Source organism: Thalassophryne amazonica, chromosome 3 (assembly GCF_902500255.1).
Source record: "Thalassophryne amazonica chromosome 3, fThaAma1.1, whole genome shotgun sequence".
In the NCBI taxonomy this organism is placed as follows: Eukaryota; Metazoa; Chordata; class Actinopteri; order Batrachoidiformes; family Batrachoididae; genus Thalassophryne; species Thalassophryne amazonica.
The window spans coordinates 26,027,864-26,045,215 of NC_047105.1; the positions used below are offsets into that span (position 1 = coordinate 26,027,864).

At 41.8% G+C, this 17,352-nt stretch overlaps 1 protein-coding gene across 1 annotated transcript in view; it reads left to right on the forward strand.

Annotated features, from left to right (window-relative positions):
* Positions 1-17,352, forward strand: part of chd6 (chromodomain helicase DNA binding protein 6) — a 255,681-nt gene that overhangs the window by 231,021 nt on the left and 7,308 nt on the right. The window contains exons 37-42 of the mRNA XM_034165956.1: positions 478-723; positions 2,125-2,425; positions 4,147-5,724; positions 8,638-8,786; positions 13,475-13,723; positions 15,828-16,466. Of these exons, the coding sequence (XP_034021847.1) occupies positions 478-723; positions 2,125-2,425; positions 4,147-5,724; positions 8,638-8,786; positions 13,475-13,723; positions 15,828-16,466 (3,162 nt within the window). The remainder of the gene's footprint in view (positions 1-477; positions 724-2,124; positions 2,426-4,146; positions 5,725-8,637; positions 8,787-13,474; positions 13,724-15,827; positions 16,467-17,352) is intronic.

The following is a 17,352-nucleotide window of genomic DNA, read 5'->3' on the forward strand; positions in this document are numbered from 1 at the left end:
CATTTCCACATAATTTCTCCACTCTTTACAGGATGCATGTACAAAACACTGCCACTTCAAACTCAAAAATCTTATCCTTTGGAAAATCACACAACTGGTTTTGATGGACCCTCCCAAAATACACCTGTTAATCATTTCAACATATTTACTGGCAGAGTCCACAAAAACAAAACAAAAAAAAAAACACAGATTTTGAGCTGCAAAAAAATTCTGGTTTTCTCATTTGTTTCATTGTGTTTTGGAGGCGGTCCTTCCAAACATGATGCCACCAAAGTCAAATTTTCTGACTGGATCCCATCTGTCAGCAGCAGATGGGATCAAACTAATTTCCCGTGTTTATGACTTCATTTCTCAGGATATATGGCACCAAAAATAAAACACAATACATCAATATTTTCATGTCTTTATTTATTTAGAATAACAAGCTCATTTCCCAGAGACGTGCACTTTAAAGCTTCATTTCTTCTTTTCCTGCAGGCTCCCTGGGACAGCACGGATCATTCCAGTCCAGCTCACCATATGTTTAACGAATCCGATCCCATCCTGGGTCCCTCCACCCTGGAGACTGGTTTCCTGGAGGAGGAGGATGAGGAGGCACAGGGGGGAGATAGAGGAGAGGAGGAAGGTGCAACTCTGGAGGAGTGTTTGGGCCTCCCACCCCCCTCCAACCCCTCAGCAGGAGACACTGTGGAGCCATTGTCATCAAGTTATATGCTCTTTAAGGTTTGTTTCTGCATCCTCTGCCATAACAATGATGATCATGGAAAGTTTTAAAGGTTATCATTTTGAACATTGCCTGTGAATTCACAACCCCCTCAGGTAACAAAAAGCCAGAGAGTAGATATCATGTGTTTGTTAATGGTGTCAGTGGGACCACGTTAGGAAAACTGATTGACTGTGTGTGTGTGTGTGTGTGTGTGTGTGTGTGTGTGTGTGTGTGTGTGTGTGTGTGTGTGTGTGTGTGTGTGTGTGTGTGTGTGTGTGTGTGTGTGTGTGTCCCCTCTACAGGGATGTTGTGATTTTTGTACCTGGTACTGTGTTGGTTGGTTGCAGGATTACTCAAAAGCCAACATGGTAATTTTCTTGCCTGCAATAGAAACATGACATCACAGAGCAAAGTGACGGACTGAGATCACTACACAAATTTCGCCCTCTTCTGTGTAATAGAGGGGTCATTCTCAGGAGAATCCATTGACAGCTGGTTGCCTCTCAGCAAGCAGAGCCATCCTTGAACAGACATTTCAAGGATGGTTCCTTTGGGGCCTACATTGATTTTCACCACTCAGTCTGCTTTGTGGGAGAATATTCAGGGCATTATGGTCTGTCTACGCACAGGCACTGTGAGTGCTGTACACCATGGAGGCAGAGTCGGCACCGTCTTCCCTGTGAATTCTGGCATGCATCAAGAATGTGTTCTGGATCCTATGCTGTTCAGCACTATTTGTTCATTGATTATTGATTGCAAACTCGGGGATGTCTTTGTTCCAGCTCTTCAGAAGCTAAGTAAGGATCTGTGTCTAGTTTTGCAAATTTGTGGCTCAAAGCCAAAGATTTTGAGGCTATCTGTAGTCTTCGTTTTCTTTTCTTCTGGAAAAAAGTAAATCGCAGCAGTGAATGGAGGAGTTAGTCAGAGATATAAATAGAAGAGACCTGATATAACTGGTTCTGATAAGAGCTGCAGCTTTCTAACAGATACTCAACTGTAACAGACTGCAGAGCAGAAATATGAAGATGGAGGAAACACTCATCGTGTGTCTTTAGATCAGGGTCCTGCACCAACTGACAGCACTAACAAAAGCCAGACTTCAGACTGTCTCACAGTGAGCCTTCAACTCTTGTCTCGTTCCCTTTAGCCAACTGAAAACATGTCTTATATTCGCATTTGGGGAGCAAACTGTTAAACGGCCTCAATGGAAGAAGTTCACCTCTACAGTACGTTTGTCTTAAAACTTCTTAAATAGGTCAGTTTATTCGTGGGAAGGTTTAGTCTGCTCAGAAACCTGCAGTTTACTCATGTAGGATTATGTATTTCTTCAAAGTACAATTTTCTTACAGTAATAAGAAAAACAAAACATCTTAATGTTTCAACTAACGTTACTTGGGACTTTTATTTTGTTTTATCAGGACATTGGTGTGAGCGAGGAAGCCAGCGCAGATCAAACCGACCTGTCTGCGAGCCCGCCTCCACCGTATGTCCCGCCGCCTCCGCTTTCTCTCTCTGACATCACTGCCCCCGAGCCACGGGATAGGCTGAAGCACACGCATGTCACTGACAGCTTAACCAACCCTGTGGAGGAGGAAGACGACAACCAGGAAGGAGGCGATGGATTTGGATTTGATGACAAGCAGGAGGAGGCTGTAGATAACAAAGTGGACAAACGGAGGGATCAGTTTCTACATGAGAAGTGCTGTGATGAAGACAGAGGTACGTTACAGGGTTTAGTGACCCTCTGGCTTTTAAACATCTTAGTAAAGCCATGATGATTTGTGTAAAATCAGTTTAAACAAAATGTAAGTGGTGTTATACACAGTGTTCTTATTCCATTAGTAATTTTGTTGAATCGACTTTGATTTTCATAGTTTAACTAACAGCAGTTCATCATCTCATCTCATCTCATTTCATTCTTTTTTTTTTTTTTTTTTTTTTTGGACTGTACATTATTTTGTGAGATGCACAATCAGTGATTTGTCCCAAAAATTTTAATTATTCTAGATGTGGTAACATCAGATTCAGTGCATTGTCGAATGTCCTACATACAGTGCAAGTTTCACTATCTTAAACGTCTCAGACAAAAATGTCGGCTTGTTTTGTAGTAGTTTAATTAGCACCTATTGTGCTCTAGTTAGCACTAACTAGAGCACAATAGGTGCTAATTAGAACTATTGTTTAGTCACTAGCCTATAGCAGTCTGCCTCTCAGTAGGAGGGGTCTGGTTAGGTTAAAAATTCCAGCTTTTGTTGGCTTCTGGTTTATTCTTCTCTACAATAGTCAAGACAGAAGTCATACTACCAGAGCAAGAATTTTAGCTGAGGAAGCTTCTGTGATTTGAAGCGAAACGTCCTCACGTCAAGCAAGCAACCCCGTCCAGTCGAAGATTCAAGCTTCTCTACTATGGAAACCACCTGGACAACTGAGAGCCTACACAGAAACATGTTCAGTGTGTTACTTTGTTTACTTCAACTTGCACAATGGAGCAAGGAAAATCAAGTCTGGGATCATGCGCTGCTACCGTGCTTTGCTGTATTCACTGAACCACCTTGGGTACTAGATGGCAACCACCGCTGATCAAAATTTTACAGATCTAATACTAAAAGCAACAGGTTGGCCGTTGTGTGGCAAAGTTCTCGAAATTATGAAATATCTCCACCTGGTGGACAGTTACCATTAATGCAAATACAGTAGAATTAATGTAGGTACACCAGAATTTTGCCAAGAGCTCTCATTTAAAATAATGTAGCGTAATAATAACAATAATAATAATACAATATAGCCGTTATTGTTATTGTACATATGTATGTATGTTAAGAGGTGGCCAAAAACATTGCTGTATGGAGGTCTTTAAAAAAAATTATATAGAAAAACTAAATGTACAATTGAAAATGGAGAGTTTCTTCGTTACCTTTACTGAGTGAAGTCACTTCACAGAGCAGATGACTCCATGGATGGGAGTTGGGCTGGCAGCATATAAACCTGGGTGTGATTCTCATTCCTGTGATATGTACGTGTCCTTGGACAAGACAACTGTTTTGTCCCAGTCAACCCAGCTGTAAATGGGTACCAGCCTTGGTTGGGGAGGTTGATGGACTGGTCACCCATCCAGCCATCCATCCTGGTAACTCACTTATTCCAGTTCAGGGTCACAGGGTGGTTACAGTCTATCCCAGTGGTATGTCCCATAATGGGAATCAAAAACTCTCATCCAGTTTAAGCTATTGAATCTGGGGACAAGCACTGGCATCAGTGGGCCTAACGTCTTGCATACATTCGTTTTCTATACTCGTTACAATTATAGGTCACGGGGCAGCTGCAGCCAGTCCTAGCAGTCATTGGGTGAGAGTTGGGATACACCTTGGACAGACCATAATGTCCATTGCAGAGACTTATTATAGGACACACTGTAATTTATTGGTGTTCTGTCTTCTTAGGTGCTGACCAAAGTTTGAAAGCCTTTAATCAACCCTTGGATGTGCCACAGATTCATGGGATTGAGCCAGAACCAGACCTGGACGAACAAGATGAGGGGATGGATGTCTCAAATGAGCTGTCTCAAGCACTTCGGGAGAGCTTTGAGGACTTAAAGCAAAAACAGAATTTAACAGAAGGCATCGCACCTTATCTTAGCAAGTTGGAGCAGGAGGATGGCTTTGAATGCCCTGGGTCCATTGAAGAACCTGAGGAGGAGGTTGATGAGTTGATTTTGTATCACACTACTGAGAAAGACAGTATGGAGAATTCTCTTGACACTGAAAGCTTGATTAGAAACACAACTGGAGATGATCTGCCAGAAGCTATGCCAGAAAATTCTAATGAAGATGGTTCATTGTGTTGCACAGTAGGTGCAGATCAAGTGGATGAGATAACAGAAGGGCAGGTGGAACATGTTTCGTTTATGGATGCTCCAATGGTACAACCTTGTGATGACCCAGCAGAAAATGCTTTGAAACAAATCAAGGTCAAATCAGATGAGATGGAACTGGAGAACATTTATTCAGAATACGCACAATCCTCTTACTCAACCATCTCATTGCCTGCTGGTGTGTCAAATCCTGATGAAAACACCCCAAAGAGAAACACCAGAGCCAGAGTCAAAAAGGAAATCTCCATTGATCAGGAAAGTTGCAATGACATAGTCCAAGATTTAAACTTAACTGAAAGCAGAGTCTGTAAGAACAAAGCTCTAACTTCATCCTTGGATCTAGACAACAAAGGCGGTTTGTTTGATCATCTCAGTGTCCCTGAAGATAGCTGTGACAGAAAACTAATTGCCCCTAGTATACCAACAAACGGCATAGCCACAAAACTGTCCAAAGAGAACATTTCTAGCCTTGCAGACAGTTGTACCAAGAAGAACCCTGAGCACCTGGTGCTTGCAATCAAGACTAAAACTGAAACGTTTGAGGAAACACCAAATGTCTACCCTGATAGCTCTGATGTCAAACCAGCAAAATTTCTTTCATACTCTGTTAAATCAGAAAGCCTCATGACCAAAGCTGAGGAATTGAGTTATACTGTCAAATTAGAATCACTGGATGCTAAACCTGAAGGTTTAAACCTTCCAATGAAGTCTGAGAACTTTGACAATAAATCACATATCCTTCATTTAAGACCTTACTGTGATAGTGCACAGATTAAACCTGAGGTAAAACCAGTCCTTCTTGGGTTTACTGCTTATTCTGAAGTAGCCAATTTTAAGACTGAGACCAAAGCAGAAGGTTCAAAGCTAGTCGGGTGTCCCGATACATCTGGAGTCAAGCCTGAAGCCAAGCCAGAAGGTCTGGATTTCACAGCCTTCCCAGACAGCTCTGAGATGAAAACTGAGGTTAAGCCAGAAGGTGTTGAGTTCACGGTTTTTCCTGAGATTAAAGCTGAGACTAAGCAGGAGCTTTTGGAGGCAGACAGCACAGTCCTAACGCCAAAGCTGGAGCAGACCGAGGGGCCTGTTGACTCCTCAGAAAGGCTAGTGGTAAAACAGCATGTCAAGGAGGAAAGGCCCAGTACACCTGGTAAGAAGACAGTCTCATTATAATCTGTTCCGCTAAATAGTTAAACTTTTTTTTTAGAAATTATTGGTTTTGTCTCTTGCCCTCCAGAAGTGGGACATTAAAATAGATTACATGCATTTGCGCGTCAGCAGTGGTGGGCACAGCGAACCAAAAAGTTAGCTTCGATAACCGTTAATCCATTAAATGAAAAGTTAACTTTTATAAAGTGAAACTGATAAATCCCTAAAAAGTTTAGCGGAAGTTACAGATAAAAGCTAAACCGATAACTTTCAGTATTGACTTCAGTACACGGCAGCTACTGACACAACAACGACTCAGCGCTTCTGTCTCAGATTAGCCTTCTCTCAGCAAAAGAGACCTGGTGATCAGACAGAAAGGAGAGAGGAAAAAAAAAAAGATAATTTTTCTTCACACCATAAAGACCTGCCAGTCAAATCACTGGAGTCATGCACAGGCAGACAGTTTTGACTTATGGTTATAATTTTACACTATTTGCAGACTATTGTTAAAATTAACATTGCGTCTGTCGTTTTACAAAGTGAAAATATCAGCTATATGTTTTAGTTTTAAAGTAATGCACTAATGCACTTTTTAAGGTTTTAGCATTTAGACACGCATGCCGCATTTCATTATGGGTACATTAGTTTCCTGAGATCAGTGGTTGGCTGGTATGGGTATAATAATCTGAATGTCACATTCATTTAAGTTAAAAGTATAATCTTAAAATATATTATACTTCTGTACAGATTTGAGACATTTTTGTTTGTTGAACAACTTCAAGCCAGTCAATCGATGAACTGATTGGATTAACCTCTTAAACCCTAGAGTCCCCAAATTTGGGGACTTGCCCTGTTTTGGAACATTTGAACACTCATAACTAACCAATGCTGACACCAGCATACATGTATTATGCATCAAAATGTCAAGTGAAGTCTCCTCTACAAAAGTATCCATTTCAGTCACATATCAACTAACCACAGCTGAAACGCCAAGCAAATAGACATAAATCAGAATTCATTTTTTCTTTTTTCTTTTTTTGCATCCACAGACCTGTCTTTTAGCTGATCCAAACTTTTGCATTTTTGACCTTGTACAAGCTGAGAAATAAATCATAATGTATGGGTATGTGATTTTGGTGAAATAGGCTCTAGAGCTTATGGGGTTAATCAACTGGTGGCTCAAGGCCTGCTTGGCTGCTTGTTATCATTTTATTAATTTTTTTATATATGTGTGATTTTAAGACAGTTACCCTATTTACCGTGCGCCTGGAAAGTATTCACAGCACTTCACTTTTTCCACATTTTGTTATGTTACAGCCTTATTCCAGAATGGAGTAAATTAATTTTTTCCCTTCAAAATTCTACTCACAACACACCATAATGACATGAAATAGTTTTTGCAAATTTATTAAAAACAAAAAACTAAAATCACGTGTACATGAGTATTCCCAGCCTTTGCTCAATACTTTGTTGATGCACCTTTGGCAGCAATTACAGCCTCAAGTATTCTTGAATATGATGCCACAACCTTGGTGCACCTATCTTTGGGCAGTTTTGTCCATTCTTCTTTGCAGCACCTCTCAAGCTCCATCAGGTTGGATGTGGATCGTTGGTGCACAGCCATTTTCAGATATCTCCAGAGATGTTCAATCAGATTCATGTCTGGGCTCTGACTGGGCCACTCAAGGACATTCACAGAGTTGTCCTGAAGCCACTCCTTTGATATCTTGGCTGTGTGCTTAGGGTCATTAGGGTCATTGTCCTGCTGAAAGATGAACTGTCATCCCAGTCTGAGGTCAAGAGCTCTCTGGAGCAGGTTTTCATCCAGGATGTCTCTGTACATTGCTGCATTCATCTTTCCCTCAATCCCGACTAGTCTCTCAGTTCCTGCTGCTGAAAAACTTCCCCACAGCAAGATGCTGCCACCACCATGCTTCACTGTAGGGATGGTGCCTGGTTTCCTCCAAACATGATGCCTGACATTCACAACAGAGTTCAATTTTTGTCTCATTAGACCAGAGAATTTTGTTTCTCGTGGTCTGAGAGTCCTTCAGGTGCCTTTTTGTCAAATTCCAGGTGGGCTGCCATGTGACTTTTACTAAGGAGTGGCTTCAGTCTGGCCACTCTACCATAAAGGCCTGGTTGGTGAATTGCTGCAGAGGTGGTTGTCCTTCTGGAATGTTCCCGCTCCACAGAGGAATGCTGGAGCTCTAACAGAGTGACCATCAGGTTCGTGGTCACCTCCCTGACTAAGGCTCTTCTCCTCCTATTGCTCAGTTTAGACGGGTGGCCAGCTCTAGGAAGAATGCTGGTGGATCTGAACTTCTTCCATTTAAGGATGATGGAGGCCACTGTGCTCATTGGGACCTTCAAAGCAGCAGAAATTTTTCTGTACCCTTCCCCAGATTTGTGCCTCGAGACAGTCCTGTCTCAGAGGTCTACAGGCAATTCCTAATGACTTCATGCTTGGTTTGTGTTCTGACATGAACTGTCAACTGTGGGACCTTATATGCAGACAGGTGTGTGTCTTTCCAAATCATGTCCAATTAACTGATTTTACTCCAGGTGGACTCCAGTTAAACTGTAGAACCATCTCAGAGATGATCAGTGGAAACAGGATGCACTTGAGCTCAATTTCAAGATTCATGGCAAAGGCTGTGAATACTTACGTACATGTGAGTCCTTAGTTTTTTATTTTTTTTATATGGCCAAAAAGCTTTTTTCACATAGTCATTATGGGGTATTATGTGTAGACGTTTGAGGAAAAAATTTATTTTACCCATTTTGGAATAAGGCTGTAACAACAATGTGGTAAAAGTGAAGAGCTGTGAAAACTTTCCGGATGTGCCGTATAGTGTTTGTTAATAAGCAAACTAAATTGTTCAGCTCTGACCTGTCCTCTTTTTTATGGCAGTACCTATGGTGGAAGGTTATCCCGGCGGCCTGAAGTTTGCTGCTCATGTTTCCCTGTGTGAGCTTGCTGATGGCGTCGACAGCAGGGAGCCGACCATCGCTCAGCTTCTGCAGGAGAAAGCACTTTACTCCTTCTCCGAGTGGCCAAAGGTGCTGCTGTTTTCTCCTCAGTAGAAATGCTCACAATGCTATTCACATTACTCAGAATGAAAGTAGCCTATTTTCAAGACGAGCAATGAAATTGTGGAACAGACAGACAAAATGATTTCACTTAAATTGTAAAATTTTACTAATGAAGCAATTTTGCAAAAACCTTGAGGAAAAAGTTTAATAAATGTTAATAAAGCCAGTTAACAAAACAAAGGCTGGATAGTTCATGATGACGACCAACCCGGAAGTAAACAGACGGATAATGTTCCGTGGCTAACTGTAGTCCACTAAGAACATCTCATCTTTCAGTAGACTGAAAGATGAGGTTGCTTTATGATACTGGGCCCTGGAGCAGGTTTTCATCCAGGATGTCTCTGTACATTGCTGCATTCATCTTTCCCTCAATCCTGACTAGTCTCCCAGTTCCTGCTGCTGAAAAACATCCCCACAGCATGATGCTGCCACCACCATGCATCACTGTAGGGATGGTGCCTGGTTTCCCCCAAAATATGACACCTGACATTCATGACAAAGAGTTCAGTCTTTGTCTCATCAGACCAGAGAATTTTGTTTCTCATGGTCTAAGAGTTTTTCAGGTGCTTTTTGACAGACTCCAGGCTGCAATGTACCTTTTACTAAGGAGTGGCTTTCGTCTGGCCACTCTACCATACAGGCCTGGTTGGTGGATTGCTGCAGAGATGGTTGTCCTTCTGGAAGGTTCTCCTCTCACCACAGAGGAATGCTGGAGCTCTGACAGAGTGACCACCGGGTTCTTGGTCACCTCCCTGACTAAGGCACTTCTCCCCCGATCGCTGAGTTTAGACGGATGGTGAACTCTAAGAAGAGTCCTGGTGGATTCAAACTTCTTCCTTTTACAGATGATGGAGGCCACTGTGCTCATTGGGACCTTCAAAGCAGCTGAAATGTTTCTGTACCTTCCCCAGATAGTGCAGCAGATAACAGAATATTTACAGAGGAATCCTTCAAATCTGGAAAGAAGCACCAAAGTTGGCACAAATACTCCTTAGACATTACTCTTTTGAAAAAACTGAGTAGCCACTTGAATTTTCAGTAGGCGGCCAGGTAGGGGTCAATTGAAGAATTACACAGGGGTCAAAATTGAAAAATGTTTCAATCATATTGAAAGCTATACCACATTATTTGTCTGATCACAATGATACCAAAAAGGTTTAGTTTGGACTATCTATGACTGAATGTTATGGAATTATGGGGTAAAAACAGCAAGAATGGTAACAAAGGTCAGCATTAGTTTGTACAGGGGTCAGATGTTAAAGTTGCGCTAAATATTGTAAAATGTGATGCAAATTATTGGTTGAGTTAATAGGGTTTTAAAAAGGAATAGTTTGCACTATGTGGCATACTTAGTTATCATGTTACAGGGTAACATATGTCACATGTCATAGAATCCAATGGACACGACATTGCTCTACCTTTACCTTGCAGACCAAGCATTCAGCACAGTCAAAACTATTTCATTTATTAATCCTATTCAACCAATAATTTGCACCACTTTTTACCAAAATTGGAGCAACTTTAACTTCTAACCCCTGTACAAACTGAAATTGACCTTTGTCACCATTCTTGTTTTTACCGCATAACTCCATAACATTCAGTCATAGATAGTCCAAACTATACCTTTTTGGTATCGTTGTGATCAGACAAATAATGTGGTATAGCTTTCAATATGATTGGAGCATTTTTAAATTTTGACCCCTGTGTAATTCTTCAATTGACCCCTACCTGGCCACCTACTGAAAATTCAAGTGGCTACTCAGTTTTTTCAAAAGAGTAATGTCTAAGGAGTATTTGTGCCAACTTTGGTGCTTCTATCCAGAAATGAACAATTGTTAGTTATCTGCTCCACTAAGATTTGTGCCTTGAGACAATCCTGTCTCTGAAGTCTACAGACAATTCCTTTGACTTCATGCTTGGTTTGTGCGCTGACATGCACTGTCAACTGTGGGACATTATATGTCGACAAGTGTGTATCTTTCCAAATCATGTCCAATCAACTGAATTTACCCCAGGTGGACTCCAATTAAGCCAGGGGTGCCCATCCTTTTTTGAACCGAGATCTACTTTTAAAGTGTATCAAGATCTACCAAGCCATATTGAATGCCATAGCGTAGCCGCAATTTATTGTGCACCAGTATAATAACACAATTTTCTGGCACAAATATAAAGTTTTAACAGTAATAATACATTATTGCTATAAATGTGCGTGGTGCAAAGAGTAAACAAAAGTATGCCTTGGACTGGCCTGTAACAACACAACAAACAACTCGAATAATACAATACTTAATTCAAGTTGGAAAAGTTGTTCCCTACCTTAGTGGGACTTCTGGCAGTGAGAGGAGGCAGCTAGTCTCTCGTAATCTGGACAGTAGGAGCTGACTGCCAGCCATAAGCAGGCCGCGAGGTGGTCATCTGTCATGGTGGATCTGTATTTTGACTTGGTGATTTTCAGGTGTGAAAAGGCAGATTCACACAGATAAGTTGATCCAAAAAGCACAGTCAAATTCTGTGCAGTTTGTCTGAGGTTGGGGTATTTCTCTTTCTGCATTAGATTCCAAAATTGGACATTAAGCCAGGTGTTGCTCTGAGTTTCATCTCAGTATCATTTTTCAGTGTGAGGGTCTCATTCTCAATAGCACAGCTGTCCAGGTTGAAGAGTGATTATATTGTGGATGTTATACAGTCCATATCAATATTTTCCCCAAATGGAAAACAGAGAAAAGTGAGAACAGGCTCAGTGGAAGCAAAATGCACTCTCAAGCTCCGCACAGTCTTTGCCTTGATACTTAAGTTCTGCGTCCATGTGTGGAAAGTTCCGTAGATCACACTGTTGCAACCTGCTTGATCTCAAGTGTAACTTGCTTTTAAATGTGTTCACGGAGCTGATCATGTTCATGATGTGTTTGTCTTTACCCTGCAGTTCTAGATTCAAGTTATTGAGCAGTTATTGTCAGTCATCAGTAAGAAAGACTAAATCCAAGAGCCACTGATTTCCCTCGGCTGAGCCATCAAACATCTTGTGTGCAGCAGTAGATCTGTGTGTTCTGCACCTGTCTCCTCCAGCTGTTCACAAAATAATCTCCTCTGCAGACTCCTGGCTCGAACAGAACAAACAATTTTGTTGGCCACGTCCATAACATCTTCTGTATTTAAAATCGTCCCGCACAACCCTTGCTGGTGAATTATGCAATGGTAATTCAGGAAGTCTGGGAAAGATTCATACTGTTTGAACCTAGCAGTACGTCCAACCATCGCTAAAACCCCATCACTGGTTATGGAAATGAGTTTGTAGAGGGGCAGTTGGCTTTTATTAACAAATTCCATAAAAACCTGAAAAATATCTGTCCCTGTCATGTGCCCTTTCAAAGGCAAAATGGTCAGCAGCTCTTCTTTTACATGCATGTTGTCAAAAACCATTCTAATAAAAACACATAGCTGAGCCACGTCCACAGAAACAGTGGATTCATCGAATTGCAGAGGAAAAACACTCACTTGCCTCAATATCATTCCTCAGTTGCCGTTCAATATCCTCCGCCATTAACTCGCATCGTCGTGTAACAGAATTTCTTGAGAGCTGCACAACCTGAATAGCAGACACAGTCTCCTTCTGATTTTTATAATCGGCAAAGCACATCTACAGCTTCCATGAACGCTTGTTTCACAATTTCACCATCCTTGAAAGATTTCTTTCCTTTTGCCAGAACATGGTCGACACGATAAGAAGCTATGGTTGCAGCCTTACTTGTGGTATTTGGCCGGGTGAAAACAACTTGTTGTGCTGAAGAGGTGATTTCGCCAGGAAGCTAGCATCGTAGCTCTTGTGGATCGTCTTAAAATGGCGCTCCAAATTCCCTTTCTTCGGTAATGCCACGTTTGTATTGCAGATAAGGCAGATTGATTTGCCATTTGAATAAACAAAAAATAATCTTCCTCGCACTCTGGATGAAAATGATAAATTTTGGATATTTTTTTGCCTCCGCCATTGTACGCCCTCCTCACTCCTCATTTGATCGACTGGAAGCCAGCCCGCGATTGACCTGTTGGGAATGCCAGAATTAAGCTGTAGGATGATCAGTGGAAACAGGATGCACCTTTGCTCAGGTTTGAGCTTCATGACAAAGGCTGCGAGTACATATGTACATTTGATTTCTTAGTTTTTTTTGTTTTTTTTTATAAATTTGCAAAACTCTCCAAAAAGCTTTTTTTTTGTCACATTGTCATTTATGGGCTACTTACAGTGTGTCGAACTTTGAGGTGAAAAAAATTTATTTCATCCATTTTGGAACAAGGCTGTAACATGAAATGTGAAAAAAGTGAAGCATTGTGAATACTTTATGGATACACCGTATCACTTGCAGAAATGTCTTTAGTGGGTTCCCTCACTAGTGGTCATTTTGCAAGGTCAGCCAGTTTTTGAGAACTGCATATTCCAGACAGATCGACTGTACTGTACCTTACTGGTTGGAGTCCTTATTTATCGAAGTTGCTGCATCCTTTGCACTTGGATGAATAATTTTGTGGTGGAGGCTCTCTGGTCTGGTAATATAATAACTGACGGAGCACAGGAAGTTACATTTGAGGTGTTGTGCAGTACTATAGCGTGTGTTTGATCTTGTGGAATACTGTAAGAGTTCAGTGTTTTGCTGCTGTAGGATCGAGTCATAATCAACCGTCTGGATAGTATCTGCCACGCCATCTTGAAGGGGAAATGGCCTTCATCAAGTGAGCAGTACGACTCACCCAGCTCACTGGCCGCCAACTCCTGTCTGGCCAACAGCTTAGCCCAGCACCACCACCGAACCAGCTTCCTGTCCTCCACGGCAGGAGGCCAGACCAGAGTTCAACAGCCCAATCCTGGACTGGGCTTCTCCATCCCACCTCCTCTCACCAGACTGCCAAAGGTGAGAATGTTGCTATGACTTTTTGAATAAATGAACTCCTGCTGTATCTGTCATCTACATGTATCTCCATTATCTCATGTCATGGTCCATCCAAGTGGTGTCCAGTTTGTAGAACGTAGATTTTTCTTATTTGAGTACTTTTTATTTTGTGGTCTTATACTCAAGAAAATGTTCTTAATGTGAATCAAATGCAGTGGACGTAAGGGTTTGCTGTATAACGTTTTACTGTGTTTTAGGTTTATAGCTCAAACAACAAATGTGCTGAAGCAGCTCTCACTATCTTTTCAGAAACAAGCTGAGTTGTAGCACTGGGCACCTCTAGTCCATATCATTGTTTTGTTAATCCATCTCTGTAATGTGTAGTTCTGATATTTTGCATGTTGATGTCAGACTTGGGTAAGTACTTCAAAACGTTTCCCTCACATAATCGCCCAGGCCTGTGATCGAAAAAGTAGCTTTTAATTAAGTAAGCAAATAGTATTCTAGTCAGCATTTTCTTCACCTGGCTTTTATTAGCAGCTGCACTTCATGTTATTTGAAATCTCAACACCATTTGATTTCTGCCTCAGATTAGAAATTTCACAATTTTTAATGTAATGTTTCATGGTTAAAAAAAGAATATCAGGAAAATCAACAAAAATAGGTTTAATTAGACATACTAGTTATTATTTTATTATACACAAACAAATGATATAAATCTCCTCAAAGCACTATGCAAGAATTAAGTCTTGTATAGCGCCCCATGAGCAAGCACACGGGCAGTAGTAGTGACGGAAGAACTCCCTCAGCCATTTTTGTTCATTTACAGGAAGAAACCTCTAGCCGACCCAGTTCAGTGAGGTGACATCCGCTGTGGCCATTCTAACTATCCATAAGTGAAGGCAAAGGAAAAAGATGGACAGAAGAAGCAGGAACATAACTGAGACGGTCAAATATAATTGTTATTCCCAATGGCAGCGTGAACTGAAAAAACAAAAACAAAAAACAAAGTGTCAGTCAGAGTCTCACAGAAACTGACTGCATTAGTGAGTTTAGGCCAGGAAGAACTTGCTGCATCCTGACAGTTTTGATGAATGCAACAGGGACGCAGTCACAATAAGGAAAAAGTGCGCCATTTTCAAGTCTGTACTTCACTCTGTTTGATTATGTTCATAAAGTGTCCCACTAATTTCTTACTGCTTACATGATCACACAGTTCATTCTTACAGCGTTCTTAAAGGAACCTGGATTTGTAGAAACAAGTGGGGGAGAATTTATTTATTTGCTGTTTTTGGCACCATGGACGGCAATCGGCATATTTCATTTACAAAGCTGTGGGAGCCTGTCCACACCACATTGGACTACCTTATTGAAGTCCATACAAGGGTTAATTAGGCTGTTAATACATTCTTATTTAAGCCATACTGCGTCCTGATTCGCCAACATCCTTGTCAGGCATATTTTGTCCAGAGTTTGAACACATGATCCTTCCTGAAGAACACACTTCACCCGTTGCTGTCAACTGGGTTCCTCATAGGTTGGATGAGTGTGATGGTGTATTTGTGAGTGTGTTGATGGTCAGATCTCAGTCTTTGATTTAAGACAATTTTCTGGCTCTGACTGTGAGCCAGCCAAGATGTGTCAGTCATCAAAGTGACCTCATTTCTAAAGGTTTTGATATAGTCAGAATGCATTTGAATTCAGAATCTAATCATTCATGATAGAGCTATCCAGGAGTTTATTCCACACCTGCTGGACTTTCAGTTTTTCTTCAAGACATTTGCTACTCATTGAAGTGACTGCTTGTTGGTTTGAGCCCTGACGTGATAGGCCAACCATAGCAGATGGCCACCTCACTGAGTCTGGTCTGCTTAAGGTTTCTTCCTGTAAAATAAAAACAAAATCTTGGGGGAGTTTCCCTTACGTTTGTCACCATGGGCTAAAATTTCATCATAGTTTCAGAGATGATAAATCCTTTTCAGTAAGTCTGGTTTGGGTTGATAGTTGTACCCAGGTCTGATTGACAGCTGTCATTGTGTTGTGTCGGTCCATGTATATGTTTAACGAAGACATCATGTCTCTCCCATTCCTGTCTATCCCTCACCCACCCTGTCCACCCTGACAGTACATGCCGCGGGGTGGCGCTTGTGGGCGCGGAGCATGGCGCCTCACCTCCTTGCCTCTCTTACAGGAGAGACTGGTGGCTCCTCCTTTCCTCCCTGAACTTAAACGAGCAGGAGGTCGGAGGTCTTTCGACTACGAAGCCGCTGCGGCTGCAGTCGCTGCCAAAGTATTAGCAGGTAAAACGACATCGTCCTGCCACACTCCTGCTACTGCAAGTTCCAGTGGTGAGAACGTGGCAGTAGTGGCGCCACCTTCTCATCGTCCAGGAGCCATGTTGATTAATGGTTGGCAAGAGGCGGCCATTGATCTCACTAAGTCATCGGGGGAAATAACCACCACCACCAGTAGTATTGGGACAGGTGAACCTATAGTTGCACCAGGAGTTGGCCACCACGGGACCAGTGCAGGTAGCAGTCACAAGCTACCGCCTCCCATCACGGCGCCCTTACCAGGGGCTGTGGGAATTGACATGGCCGGGATCCTACAAGCTGGGCTGATCCACCCTGTGACGGGGCAAATAGTTAACGGGAGCCTGCGTGGAGAAGATTCTCTCAGGAGGAGGAGGGGGAGGAGGAGAAACGTGGATGCACTCTACTCGGAGTACACAAAGACGAGAGGACTACAGCTCCCAGAGACACAGGTGGGTTAATAGGAAAGACAGATAAATACCTGGATGTTCGACTCTGAGAAACGGACTGTTGGATTCAGTGGATAATGGCATCACATGGATCCACATTACAACTAAACAGCTCTTACTGAGCTCTTCCTGCAGTCAACAGACGAGCAGTCAGAATTTAAACTTGAAATGTTTTCAGCTCTTTGTGATGTCATAAGTCAAGAAAAAACATTTAAAAAGCAATAAAAGCTAAATTCAGTTACAGATTCCTAACAAACTTTCCCTCAAATGTTCATAGCTCAGAGTACCATCTGTTGATAAAATTTTAGTGATCTGTCCCTCACTTTTTTTTTTTTACTTTTAGTGTCCATCAACAGACAAGGGTGAGGACATATTCTTGAAAACTCAACTTTTTGAAAATTAAATGAAAAACCTGAGGTTCAGATCCCTTTTTTTTTTTTTTCAAAAGCGGGTCAACTTTTCTATGACCCGAAGACCTCATCCATAAAAAAAATTTGTCAAATTGGGTCCATTACTTTTTGAGACATTGTGCACAAAGATGGACAAGAATGATTATGCTACTTGCACCGCCTTCTGCCAGTAGAGGTTAAATGTTCTGTAGATCTTTAGTTGATTGATGCAGGGTAGAAAATAATTAACAGTAATTTACAGTTAACCATAAACACGTGAAATAAGAAGTAAGTCCTGTATGGGCCCCAAGGTGCTGATGCTTATCTCCTGATTGTAGGGTTAAACGGAAGAGAATCTACTCCCCCTGGACGGGGCACCAGTCCAACACAGGCTTCTTCCCCAGCTGGGTGGACTGAGACAATGTAGATTAAATGTCTTGTCCAATGACGTAGCTATGTAGTGTGAGTGGGATTCGAACCTCAGTCTACATATTGGCAGA